The sequence below is a fragment of the Schistocerca serialis genome, chromosome 8 (assembly GCF_023864345.2).
Source record: "Schistocerca serialis cubense isolate TAMUIC-IGC-003099 chromosome 8, iqSchSeri2.2, whole genome shotgun sequence".
Classification (NCBI taxonomy): Eukaryota; Metazoa; Arthropoda; class Insecta; order Orthoptera; family Acrididae; genus Schistocerca; species Schistocerca serialis.
In genome coordinates, this window is record NC_064645.1 from 262,792,303 (window position 1) to 262,807,024 (window position 14,722).

The window sequence follows — 14,722 nt, forward strand, 5'->3', positions numbered from 1 at the left end:
TGGAAATGGAAGAGGATGTAGATGGAGACGAAATGGGAGATAAGACACTGCGTGAAGAGTTTGACAGAGCACTGAAAGACCTAAGTCGAAACAAGGCCCCGGGAGTAGACAACATTCCATTAAAACTACTGACGGGCTTGGGAGAGCCAGTCCTGACAAAACTCTACCATCCTGTGAGGAAGATGTATGAGACAGGTAAAATACCCTCAGACTTCAAGAAGAATATAATAATTCCAATCCCAAAGAAAGCAGGTGTTGACAGATGTGAAAATTACCGAACTTTCAGTTTAATACGTCACAGCTGCAAAATACTAACGCGAATTCTTTACAGACGAATGGAAGAACTGGTAGAGGCGGACCTCGGGGAGGATTAGTTTGGATTCCGTAGAAATGTTGGAACACGTGAGGCAATACTAACCTTACGACTTATCTTAGAAAATAGATTAAGGAAAGGCAAACCTACGTTTCTAGAATTTGTAGACTATGAGAAAGCTTTTGACAATGTTAACTGGAATACTCTCTTCCAAATTCTGAAGGTGGCAGGGGTAAAATACAGGGAGCGAAAGGCCATTTACAATTTGTACAAAAACCAGATGGCAGTTATAAGAGTCGAGGGACATGAATGGGAAGCAGTGGTTGGAAAGGGAGTGAAACAGGGTTGTAGCCTATCCCCGATGTTATTCAATCTGTATATTGAGCAAGCAATAAAGGAAACTAAAGAAAAATTCGGAGTAGGTATCAATATTCATGGAGAAGAAATAAAAACTTTGAGGTTCGCCGATGACATTGTAATTCTGTCAGAGACAGCAAAGGACTTGGAAGAGCAGTTGAATGGAATGGACAGTGTCTTGAAGGGAGGATATAAGATGAACATCAACAAAAGCAAAACGAGGATAATGGAATGTAGTCAAATTAAATCGGGTGATGCTGAGGGAATTATATTAGGAAATGAGACACTTAAAGTAGTAAAGGAGTTTTGCTATTTGGGGAGTAAAATAACTGATGATGGTCGAAGTAGAGAGTATATAAAATGTAGACTGGCAACGGCAAGGAAAGCGTTTCTGAAGAAGAGAAATTTGTTAACATCGAGTATAGATTTCAGTGTTAGGATGTTGTTTCTGAAAGTACTTGTATGGAGTGTAGCCATGTATGGAAGTGAAACATGGACGATAAATAGTTTGGACAAGAAGAGAATAGAAGTTTTCGAAATGTGGTGCTACAGAAGAACGCTGAAGATTAGATGGGTAGATCACATAACTAATGAGGAGGTATTGAATAGAATTGGGGAGAAGAGTTTGTGGCACAACTTGACAAGAAGAAGGGACCGGTTGGTAGGACATGTTCTGAGGCATCAAGGGATCACAAGTTTAGTATTGGAGGGCAGCGTGGAGGGTAAAAATCGTAGAGGGAGACTAGGAGATGAATACACTAGCCAGATTCAGAAGGATGTAGGTTGCAGTAAGTACTGGGAGATGAAGCAGCTTGCACAGGACAGAGTAGCATGGAGAGCTGCATCAAACCAGTCTCAGGACTGAAGACCACAACAACAACAACAACTTCGTCTTTTTTGGTGAACGAATTTCGGAAGTTTGCATTTAGTAGCTGTTCTTTAGTAGCACCGTCATCGGTAACATTAACATCGCTATCGTGCCGTGGAGGTATTTACATGCGACTAAATTTTCTTTTTTTTTTATATTCTGCTACTTTGCGAGATAGATTTTCGGGTTAAACTATTAAGAGCACCTTTCATTTAATTACGCGCTGAATTTCTAATATCTGTAAAACTCCGGTCACCTTCTGGATTTTGCGTTCTTTTAGAATGGGTATGCTTTTCTGGTCGCTTCTGTAACACTGTTCTGATCTGTTCTTTGTACGTCTGGGGATCAGATCCGTCTCTTATTTATTTATTTGATATAGATGTCTCTCAACTGCTGTCGACATTATTTCTTTGAACTGAAGCCATATCTTGTCCATGCTTACATAGTTAGGACGGATAGGAAAATGTCTCTTAGGAAGTCGTGAAGTGAATTTCTAAATAGTCATATTTTGCTCTTATTTTTGGTTGATTTGGATGTCACGGTATACAGTCTCTTTGCAACAAATTTTTAGTCATTAATTCCTGTATCAATAATGCTCCCTATCTGTTCGACATTGTTTGCTACAAAGAGGTCAAGTATGCTTTCGTAATCACTTACATTACGAGTGGGCTCCTGAACTAATTGCTAAAAACAGTCTTCCGAGTAAGCGTGCTGTACAATTTCCGACGAAGATTTATATGTAAAACAGGCATTGAAACTGTATTTTCGTCAACAGATCGAATGTTCATTGACATCACCACCGAATGTAACCGTATGAGTTGGGTTCCTATTTGAGATGATAAGGAAGTTTTCTTTGAGCCTCTGAGCAACTGTATGATTTGTGTCGGGGGTGTCAGCAGAGGGAACCAGGAGCACTCGTGAACAAAATTACGACCCCGAAACCAAGGAATTTCTGTTTAAAGAAATGCTTCATCAATTACGGTCACACAAATAAAATTTTCTATCAACAATAATGTAGACGATAACGTAGTATATGTTCGTAAAGCAGATGTGTTTGTAACAAGTTTTGAGAGTTGTCGTTGAGAGGGTAGCAGTTGTGAGTTGTCACAGAGACGGTTGTGGATGTGATTGCTGACAGCTAAAAATAGTAGTTCTGAGAGTAGCGCTTGTGAAAATGTCGGTTTTGAGAAAAGTCATTGACAAATTATGATCCAATTTGACCTTGCGAGTCCTGAGAGTAGTGGTTGACAGTGTACCCGTCATGAGGACAACAGTACAGAAAATACTTGTTATGAAAGCATCCATTGTGAGGGTAGCCTCTGTGAGAGTGTCGATTAAGACAGTATCAATTGTGAAAGAGGCAGCTTGGAGAGCAGAGAGGACGGACTGTAAGAGTAGCAGCAGGGAAGGAAATAGCTGTTGAGAGCAGCAGATATAATGGAAGCAGTTGGAGTAAAGATGTTCTAGAGTAATTAGGTACGCGGCATGATTCGGAATAAATTTATCATTAAGTTTGCACATACAATAGGGTCCACATGAGATAAATAAATTCCCTGTGTGTGTAACAATTTTATACTGTATCGTAGTTTCTACTAGTCTTCACAATGTCATGTGCCAAATGTAACTGCAAAAAATGATCGTAGTATAAATATCAAAACAATTATAATAAGACATTTAAGAGTCCGCAAGTACGAGACGTGTGTGATAGTGGGATTTATGGGAAACGATTTCCTTACAATCTTGCATCTTCACAATGTAGACATTAACATAATGTCTAGCATCCAGCTAGATGACCAAAATTAGACAGAGCCACTGTTGGGAGTGATAGGTTGTAAGACGTGATACAGCTGGAAGGTATCCGTATTAGAATCCTTGCAGTATCATGTAGGAATCGTACCAATAACCCCGTCGTTGCCGCCCCTGGCGACAAACAAGGTAAAACAAAGTAATAAACTGCCAGCTGTTTCATCGAATAAAACCATGACGCTATACAGAGAGGACATGATTGCTGAAATAACAACATAGAAAATGAACCAAAACTGAAAATAAACCAGGGGAGAATGCTGTACCCAGAGGATAGTGTAGGTAAGAACACACCGCGATAGCAGTTTCTTGATTGGTGTTTCAATCCCGCGACTGATTTTTTAATCACGCGAAGGAATGTACATTACAAACTGTCATAAGCAGATTTCGCCATTTTCTACTGTTTTTGTTGTTGCAATACATGTGGTTGGGTTTTTTGTATCGCCTGAAAGTAATATAACTTCTACATATTTAAGTACTGTGTAGTACATTTCCCCCCCTCCTCCCCTGAGCCGTGGTCCTTTGCTGTCGGTACGGTGGCTTTCGTGCCTTAGTGATACAGATAGCCGTACCGTACGTGAAACCACAACGGGGGTATCTGTCGAAAGGCTAGACAAACGTGTGGTTCCTGAAAAGGGACAGCAGCGTTTTCAGTAGTTGCAGGGGCAAAAATTTAGATGGTTGACTGACCTGGCCTTGTGCCATGGTGCTCCTATAGGCTAAAAGTAAGGGGAAACTACAGCTGCAATTTTTCCGACGACTTGCATCTCTACTGTATGGTTAAATGATGATGGCATCTTCTTGAGTAAAATATTCCGTAGGTAAAATAGTTCCCCGTTGGTATCTCTGGAAGAGGACTACTCAGGAGGATGTCGTCATCGGAAGAAACAAAACTGGCGTTCTATAGATCAGAGCGTGGGATGATGGATTCCTTAATCGGACAGGAAGGATAGAAAACTAAAAAGGGAAATGGATATGTTGAATTTAGGTATAGTGGGGATAAGTGAAGAACAGGACTTTTGGTCATCTAACTACAGGGTTGTAAATAAAGTCAAATAGGGGTAATGCAGGAGTGGGATGCGAGTAAGCTACTATGAACAGTATAGTGAACGCATTATTGTAGCCAAAACAGACACGAAGCCACGCCTGTCATAATAGTACAAGTTTACATGTCAGCTAGCACCGCAGATTATGAAGAGATTGAGGAAACGTATGATGAGAAAAAAAAAGATAGTTAAAGGACACGAAACTCTAAATGTGATGTTTGTGATGGGGAACTGGAATTCGGTTGTAGGAAAAGGAAGAGATGGAAAAATTGTAGGTGAATATGGACTGGGGGAAAGGAATAAAAGAGGAAGCCGCCTGGTAGAATTTTTCACAAAGCATAATCTAGTTATCGCTAAGACTTATGATAATAAGGTTTCAGATGGATTATATAATGGTTAGACAGAGATTTAGGAAACAGATTTTAAATTGTAAGACATTTCCAGGAGCGGATATGGATTCTGAGCACAATTTAATGGTTACGAACGATAGATTAAAACATAAGAAACTGGAAAAAGCAAGGAAATTAAAGAGATGAGGCATGGATAAATTGAAAGAACCAGAGTCTCCTGAGAGTTTCAGTGGGAGCGTAAGACAACGGTTGATTATGACAGAGGAGAGGAGTACAGCAGAAGACGAATAAGCGGGTTGAAGAGGTGACGTAGTGAAGGCAGCAGAAGATCAAATAGTTAAAAATACAAAGCCTCATAGAAATCCATGGATAATACAAGAGATACTGAATTTTATTAGTGCAAGGATAACATTTTAAATCATTCAGTAAATGAAGCATGCGAAAGTGAATATAAATGTTTAAAAAATGGGATCAGCAGATGTACAAAATTGCTAAACAGGAATGCCTAGAGGAAAAATGTAAGGATTTAGAAGCATATTTCTCTAGGAGAAAGATAGACACAGCTTAGAGGAAAATTATAGAGGCCTTTGGGGAAAAGAGAACCAGCTTTATGAATATCAAGAGCTCATATGGTAAACCACTGCTAATCAAAGAACGGAAAGCCGAAAGGTGGGAGTATGTAGAGGGTCTTTACAAGGGAGATGAGCTTGAAAGCAATCTTATAGAGAGGAAAGTAAACGTAGATCAAGATGAGATGGCAGATAAGACAATGCGAGAAGAATCTGATAAAGCTCAGAAAGATCTAAGTCAAAACAAGGCCCCTAATAGTAGAAGATATTCCGCCAGAACTAGTAATAGCCTTCGGAGAGCCACCCATGACAAAACTCTTACATCTGCTGTGCAACATGTACGAGACAGGCGGAATACCCTCAGATTTCAAGAAGGATGTTGTAATCCCAATTCCAAAGATAGTAGTTGCTGACAGGTGTGAAAATTACCGAACTGTCAGTTTAATAAGTCATGGCTGCAAAGTAAAAACTCTAATTCTTTACAGAAGAATAGAAAAACTGGTAGAAGCTGACCTCGAGAAAGATCAGTTTGGATTCCAGAGAAATTTAGGAACACGCGATGCATTATTGACCCTACGACTGATCTTAGAAGATGGCTTGCGGAAAGGCAAACAGACTTTTCAAAAATGGCTCTGAGCACTAAGGGACTTTTGAGGTCATCAATCCCCTAGAAATTAGATCTACTTAAAACTAACTAACCTAAGGACATCACACACGTCCATGCCCGAGACAGGATTCGAACCTGCGACCATAGCGGTCTCGCGGTTCCAGACTGTAGCGCCTAGAATCGCTCGGCCACCCCGGCCGGCCAATCAGAGTTTTACAGGATTTGTAGACTTAGAGAAAGCTTTTTAGTGTTGAGTAAAATACTCTCTTTGAAATTTTAAAAGTAGCAGGAGTAAAATACAAGGAGCGAAAAGCTATTTACAATGTGTACAGAAACCAGACGGCAGTTATAAGAGTCGAGGGACGTGAAAGGGAAGCAAGGATGTGAAGTGATTGAGACAGGATTGTAGCCTATCCCGATGTTATTCAATATGTACACAGAACAAACAGTAAAGGAAACTAAAGAAAAATTTGAAGTAAGAATTAAAGTACAGGGAGAGGAAATAAAAACTTTGTGGTTTGCCGCTGACATTGCTAACTCTGTCAGAGACAGCAATGGACTTGGAAGGGCAGCTGACAGTTATTTGCAGTGTCTTGAAAGGAAGACATAAGATTAGCATCAACAAAAGCAAAGAAGTATAATGGAATGCAGTCGAATTGAAACTGGTAAGAGAATCAGATTAGAGAACCAGACACTTACAGTAGTAAATGAGTTTTGCTATTTGGGAAGCAAAATAACTGATGATGGTGGAAGTAGAGAAGATATAAAATGTAGACTGTCAATGGCAAGAAAAGTATTTCTGAAACAAAAAAATTTGTTAATATCGAAAATAGATTTAAATGTTAGGAAATATTTTCCGAAGGTAATTGCTTGGAGTGTAGCCATGTATGATAGTGAGACATGGACGATAAACACTTTTTATAAAAAATAACGGAAAACAGAGGTTACCGAAATGTGGTGCTACACAAATTCTGAATATAAGGTGGATCGATGAGGAAATTTTGAATAGAACTTATAAAACAAGATATTTATGGCACATCTTGACTAAGAGAAGGGATAGGTTGATGGGACACATTCCGAGACACCAAGGGATAACCAGATAAGTATTAGGGAATTATATGGGGTAAAATTCGTAGAGGGAGGTCAAGAGACATTTACAGTAAGCAGATTCAGTAAGATGTAGGTTACAATAGTTATTCTGAGATGAAGAGAATCGCACAGAATAAAGTACAATCAAGAGCTGCACCAAACCAGTCTCTGTACTGAAGACCACAAAAACTTCATAATATATTATAGCTATTTGGAGGATGTTGCTATTTCTTTAGTTAGAGAGTCTGACAGAGAAAAATTCTACATACTTTTAAAGCTAGTCACGTAACGTGTGGACGGTTAAAACTTACTTCATCCGTCATACATCATTTTGTGCCTTGAAACAGAAGAAGGTCTTCCACTGATCACGTATTAAAGGGAAATGAAATGAGATGCTCTAATATCTTAATAATTTTCCCTGTCTTGAGAACAGTATTTTGTGTTAGTAGCCACTAGCTTCAATTTTAAAAAAATTGATTGATTTGTAACAGATTTTTGTGGTATGTAGTAGAATAAGAAAGTAACACAAAACTATTAGATACGGCATCGACAAGTATCGATATATATGGCCATGTTGTATATTGAAACACATTTTCACATTAGGAAAGACATTACCTTTCCGCAGTAATTTTTGTAATTTCAGGATTACACTGCACCGCACATAAAGTGATTTCTATGATGCCAAAATGGAATAAGAAAATATATCTCACTTCTATTATAGGACTGGGTAGTGGCGAACATTCGAAAAGTGTTCGTGCGTACGACACTGCCCGCTGCTCACAGAAACTACAAAAGTGTGTGAGCTACTAAACCGCAAACATTAAATAGAAGAGAAGATGGGGAGATTTGCTTTATGCAAATGCCACAGTGGAGCCAGTTACAGTGGGTACAGTTAGGTAGCGGTGCAAGTAGCTCACTTTAATGACAGCGTCGAGATAATGCAGGCGACGCAGGTCAGCCGCTGTGGGGGTTCGCTGCGGGTCGTCTCCGAAGACGGCGTCCAGCTCTGCGACCAGGTTGTCCTGAACGCGCGGGTACATGCCGAGCAGCAGCAGCGCGAAGCAGATGGTGGTGGCCGTAGTCTCGTAGCCCGCCGACAGCAGCGTGTTCACCTCGTCCTGCAGCTCAGTCTCGCTGAGGCGGCCGCCAGACTCCGTGGCCGCCAGCAGGTAGTCCAGCACCACCTGCCAACGGTCAACACCTCATTGGTGCGGTTCTGTTTTAGGACAAAAGTATCTGAGAAGGGACCCGGGCGGGGAGGAGCGCCTGTTCCCAGGCACGAATCCGACCGGCGGATTTGTGTCGAGGTCCGGTGAACTGGCTAGTCTGTGGATGGTTTTTAGGCGGTTTTCCATATGCCTCGGCGAATGCGGGCTGGTTCCCTTTATTCCGCCTCAGTTACACTATGTCGGCGATTGCTGCGCAAACAAGTTCTCCACGTACGCGTACACCACCATTACTCTACCACGCAAACACAGGGGTTACACTCGTCTGGTGTGAGACGTTCCCTGGGGGGCCACCGGGGGCCGAACCGCACAATAACCCTGGGTTCGGTGTGGGGCGGCGGAGGGGTGAAGTGGACTGCGGTAGTCGTCGTGGGGTTGTAGACCACTGCGGCTTCGGCGAGGACGGAACCTCTCCGTCGTTTCTAGGTCCCCGGTTAACATACAATACAATACAATACAATCTGAGAAGGGCATAATAAATCAGAAGTGGAGGTAAGACATTAACTGTCCTCAGCAGCCACTCATCAAACACGGAGGAAGAAATCCTTCGATATACCGTAAGTGGGATGTGGAACACACTTCTTCCGATAGCCATTTTTGCGGAGTCTGGGCTCTTGCTGGTATAAGCCACCATCTGAACGAATACGAAGGCAGAGAACCTTATTGTGCTGACATAGTGATCTGTAGCTTAGCCAGAGGTGGTGGATAGATTGGAAAGGTGACGATTGATTGTGACTTGACGAAGGAATGTGAAAGCAAAAAACTACCTGAAGTGTCTTGGGCTCTGCAGAAATATCAACACATGCCATCTCTGCACAATTCTCACTCCACACAACCGCCGCTAAATCACCATAATTTCCTAGGTGGTTGTCTAAGAACCTGGGCTGATTTGATCTCAAAAGTGTGTAGAAGTGGCTATCATTGACACTGAGTCCATACTTACCGTATGGTTGGGTCGGTGACATGTTTTCTGACGTATTGGGGGTTTGGTTTTGAAAACACGATTTGTTTACATAAAGCACTTCAAGCTGCTTTTACTGCTGTTTATTTACTTTCCTGTTCATTGTTTTTCATTCTAGTTGTTCTAAATACACTCGACAACTGGTTCTTCCCTTCACTTGAGCTCTGGAAGGTGGTTTTGTAGCTACTGGCTTGTAGGGAACATTTCTACTCCAACAACTACACGTAAATGGACTAAGATTCTCTGATGTATGTATGTATGTATGTTAACTGGGGATCTAGAAACGACGGAGAGGCTCCGTTCCCGCCTCAGCCGCAGTGGTCCACAACCCCACGACAACTACCGCCGTCCACTTCACCCCGCCGCCGCCCCACATCGAACACAGAGTTATTGTGCGGTTCGGCCCCCGGTGGGCCCACCAGGAAACGTCTCACACCAGACGAGTGTAACTCCTATGTTTGCGTGGTAGAGTAATGGTGGTATACGCGTGCGTGGAGAACTTGTTTGCGCAGCAATCGCCGTCATAGTGTAACTGAGGCGGAATAAGGGGAACCAGCCCGCATCCGCCGAGCAGATGGAAAACCGGTTCACCGGACCTCTACACAAATCCGCCGGGCGGATTCGTGCCGGGGACCAGGCGCTCCTTCCCGCCCGGAAAGCCGTGCGTTAGACCGCACGGCCTACCGGGTGGGCAAGATCCTCTGATAATTGGAGACAATATAAAATGTAATCGCTGAATACGAACATTCGTAACGGCCTGTCAAGATATTCAGTGGCCCTAGAACTGGTTGAAGATGTAGATGCTGCGAGAATTGTGCATAACTGTCCCTCTTCGTACTTAGTTCGTCAGTATGGTTCCAACACTCTAGGTTCACAGTGTTATGTAGCGTCGTATCCACCAAGTAATAAATTGTCAAGGTCTCTTTACCTCTGAATTCGGAGTGTCAATTAATAGCTTTGCGTCCTGTTAGATTTTCAAAATATTAACGTTCGCGCAGATGACAACTTTGGAATTAGAGCACATTTTAATTTACACTTAACCACGACAATATTAATATTGTATGGAGAAGTAATCAAACCACAATTAGTTCATACACCGTAGTATTTCAATACATTATTTCCTCGTCTGGAAATCTGTATGTGCATCTAACAATGTTTCACCATCTAATGGAGAAATTGATGAAAGGAGATTTGAAAGTTAGTTTGAAAATAAATTGCAGTACTAAAAAATTTATGTGCAATGAACACATCAAGAATTTGTAAAGTTTACCGATGTAATTAAGGAACCAGTTGATGCGTTTTTGTCTTTAGAGCAGATGAAGACAACAACTGTTGGAAAGAGAAACAACAAGAAAAGTATGGAAGTGGTCACACAGCCGTTTTGATAATCCTAAAAACTTTCTCAAATATAATCTTGCGATATACCTGAAAACTAGAACTTCCAATCACTGTAAGCGTTCAGAGTTACGACAGTGAGATGTGGACTTCAATTCAAAACCATTCGAAACAGAGTTTCGCTCCTCTTCAAATCACAGTAGATTGTTACGTCTCCCTCCCGCCGCTCTTCTCCCCCCCCCCCTCCTCACTCTCTCTCTCTCTCTCTCTGTCACTCACACACACACACACACACGCGCGCGCGCGCTCACACACACCAACATCCCCACTTTTACCGTACCACGTTTACGTACGAGTTTAATAACAATAAACAAAATATACAGAGTGATCGCGTGATGAAATTAGTACTTTCAGGGATGACAGAAAATTGTATATGTATCAGTCTGAGGTGAGGAACACTGGTCTCGAAACGAGTGAATCGAAAGTTATAGCGAAAATCTTCCTGATAGCTCCTCTGACAATGCAATAAATGTACCAGTACTGTTGTTGTTAAGACTGTAGGGTAGGCAATCCCTATTAACACATTGGTGTACAGGTTGGGATAATAACTCAGCTAATCTACTGCAGATGGCGTACTGTGAACTGACAGGAGCAATCGTGGTGTGCAATATCTGTAATGTGCGAGACTGGCGTACATGTCTACAAGTTTAAGTAGGCCTGCTAACGTTGATCAGCTGTAACCAAATGCAGCTGTATCTAGCGGCGGAACTTGGCAGACGTGATTTTCGTATATGGGCAAGTAAATCTAGCAGCACGAAACCGGAATGGTTGTACAGGACAAAATATCCGCGTATAATACATCCTGCTCACACCATATTTCCAAGACTGTTCCAGCGATTAAGTGCAGTTGTTAACACAGTACAACGACCGAGAAGGACGACGAGCTACACGGACTCCACACAAAGATGCAGTGCTTGGTCCAGTGGACAAGGCGCTTGAAATCAGCACTCGATCAGCTGCACCTGAAATGGATTATTTCACAGAGTGCTATGTAGCGAGAATTACGGGAAATGCAGCTACACCCCTACCTATCAAAGAAACTGCTTGCTTTGAGTTTTGCTGACTTCGCACCCGGTGTCGCGTTTAGTCAATGGTTCCGGCACCGCCTTACAATCGATCCTCACTTTCTTGCGAATGTACTTTTCATGAATAAAGCCTGTTTCACCTGCGGCAGTTGTAGATAGGCACCACTGTCATGTTCGACCCATCAGAGTACCTACGATACAGCTGTGAAGAGGCATAAGCACAGATTACCGGTCACAAAATAAGGGCAGGCTTAATAAATGGTTGCTTACTAGGCCCGCTTCTTCTTCTCTCCGCTAAAATTCACATGGGTACACAGTTTGTATTAGAGATATGCTATCCACTTCCCTGGATCATATGCCTTACGTTATTCGTCAAAGGATATGTGTCTAATATTATGAAGCCTTATCTCACTTTGCAGTGATGGGTCTTGAACACCTGGATCAGACGTGCCCTGAAAAATAGAGAGGCGGAGGAGGTACTGTTTCGTGCCCAGCACGTTCACCTGATCTCGCCACAAATGATTTCTTCTTGTGGTGCCACGTGAATTGTCTTACGTACGAGACGCCTACCGACACTAAAGAGGATCACCTGATAAGAAATCTTGCTGCCTGTGACATTGTGCAGAGGACACCGGGAATATTAGAATGCATACGACAGAACTCTGTGCGGCGATGCCATGCCGGTATTGACCCTGGAGAACGCAATTTTGAACAACTATTGTGAAGTTAGCAGCTTGTGAAGCTTGTGCATTACTGTGCCAATGGCTTAGGATTTTCAGTCTCTCTAACATCAAGTTAAGTGCGCTGTTAGTAGTCCATCAACAGGGGAAATAAATTGGGTAGTATTCAGTGGGAATTATGTACGTCATGACCAGGTTTCAAAAGTAGGGGCCCTTAGTTTGAGCGCCGTGTGAGGCTAAAACGGAACTTGAGTTGATTTTCGCTGATAGCCTTCGACTCTGTCGTTTCCGGATTATGGTCCCTTACCTCAAATTGATACATTTACCCTACTTCACCATTTCGGAAAAAAAATATCTTAATAAAGTAATAAATTAATTGTACATAGATTTAGCACAACTGAAACTGTCAATCACAGAAATAATTTCCTAATATGAAAAACATTGATCAGAAAAATTCCGAAATAGGGGTCATGCGTGGGATTTAAGAGCTGTAACAGCCACAGCCTCCAACAGTTTTGACAATGTCGTAAGTTACTTGAAATAAATTCGAATAGTTCAGTCACCCTAATTAGTATTTCACTTAGTACTGCCGTTGTGGACGTACGTCAGATAACTTTGCTGTGCGACATTATCAGTATGGTCATTAATATTTGTCTGCCGACGAAGCTGTGAGAGTTGTTATTGGGATAATTCTATGTACTTCTTTATTTTCGACCTACGTTCTACTACGTTTCTTAGCAGGAGGTCTTATGCTTTCTGTCTTCTCTGATTCATATTCCTGTTGTTTGCCGATGTTGCTAGTGGACTCACGAACCGCATCGGATTTATTGTTGGCAGCTGGTAGGATTAGGCTGTGAACTGCGGCCTTTAACTGGCAGGAATGTCTTCTGCTGCCGGTCGGGCCGCACACCGATCTACGTGGGCTACCCTTCAGGCTAACTCTGTAAAATATGCTATAAGTCATAAGTTTATCCACAAAGTTTCGGTTACAGCAGGGGCAGACCAGTGCTTGAACTGTTCCTTTTCCCTGTAGTTTTTCCCATTTATGCATTTGATATATGTATTGAACACACCTCCTCCTTCCTCTCCGTGTAAATTTCTTCCTCCATCTCTCTGTCCGCCCCATCCTCTCACCTCCGTCTATCCCGTCCTCCTCACTCTCTCTTTCTACTCATCTCCTCCTCCCCTCTCTTTATCCTTTCAGTCCACTGCCTCATTCTGACCATACCTTCCACCTCCTTCTCTCTCACCATATTCTCCTCCCTCCCTGTCTTTCGATCTCCACCTCCCCCTCTTGATATTCCACCTTCCCACTACCTCCCTCTATCTTCCACCTGCCTCAGACCTCTCCCGCTCCTCCCCCCCCCCTTCTCCTCATTTCCTCCTCCCCTCATCCTATCCATATTCTCCTCTGTCCATCTCAAGCAGTCTCCAGTCACTGTATGTCCATCTTTTAGGCGATGGTTGCGGGACTCGATAGAGCATGTCAATTTTCAACCTTATTTTACTGGGCTACCAGTTTCAGCATTTTAATACTCCATCTTCATGCCTCTAAGAGACGTGTAGGAATAATCTAGCACGCTTGTGATCAAAACAGGGGCCAGCAATGGTGGTATTAGTAGATATTTGTTGCAGTGACCACTTAAGCCATCACCTGCCGACTATTATCTTTTTATTAAAATAGTAAATGTTACCCCTGAGTCAATATTGTCGAAAATTATGCAGACAGGAGAAGACTACCGATACGTTGGATGTTCTCAGTCCGCGGAGTTGTGTGGAGGCATTTATGTAGCAGTGTATCACTATCGGCTGCTGCCATTGCTGTTAATGATGTTATGGAGTAGGCTGTATCAAATACATGCATATGCTTTGATGTGGCAAAAAAAAAAAAAAAAAAAAAAAAGGTTCAATTGGCTCTGAGCACTATGGGACTTAACATCTGAGGTGATCAGTCCCCCAGAACATAGAACTTCTTAAACCTAAGTAACCTAAGGACATCACACACATCCATGCCCGAGGCAGGATTCGAACCTGCGGCCGTAGCGGTCGCGCGGTTCCAGACTGAAGCGCCTAGAACCGCTCGGCCACATCGGCCGGCGATGTGACAAAAGTCATGGGATAGTGACAAGCACATATACAGATGGCGGTAATATCACATACACAGGGTGTAACAGGGCGGCGCATTGGTGGAGTTGTCATTTCTTTGTGATGATTTGATTTGTGTGAAAAGCTTTCTAACATGGTTTTGGCCGCACGGCAGGAACTAACAGACTTTGAATGCGGAATGGTAGTTGGAGCTAGAATTTGGGACGTTACATTTCAGAAATTGTTAGGGGATTCACAATTCCGAGATCTAAAGTGTCAAGAGTGTGCCAAGAATCCCAAGTTTCAGGCACTACCTCTCATCACGGACAACGAAGTGGCCGTCAGCCT

General features: G+C 42.5%; 1 protein-coding gene across 1 annotated transcript in view; it reads right to left on the minus strand.

Moving 5' to 3' along the window:
* LOC126416962 (cytochrome P450 4g15-like) overlaps window positions 1–14,722 on the minus strand; it is a gene marked incomplete at its 3' end in the record, with an annotated part of 52,971 nt that overhangs the window by 10,035 nt on the left and 28,214 nt on the right. The window contains exon 3 of the mRNA XM_050084842.1: window positions 7,920–8,186. Coding sequence (XP_049940799.1) covers window positions 7,920–8,186 — 267 coding nt within the window. The remainder of the gene's footprint in view (window positions 1–7,919; window positions 8,187–14,722) is intronic.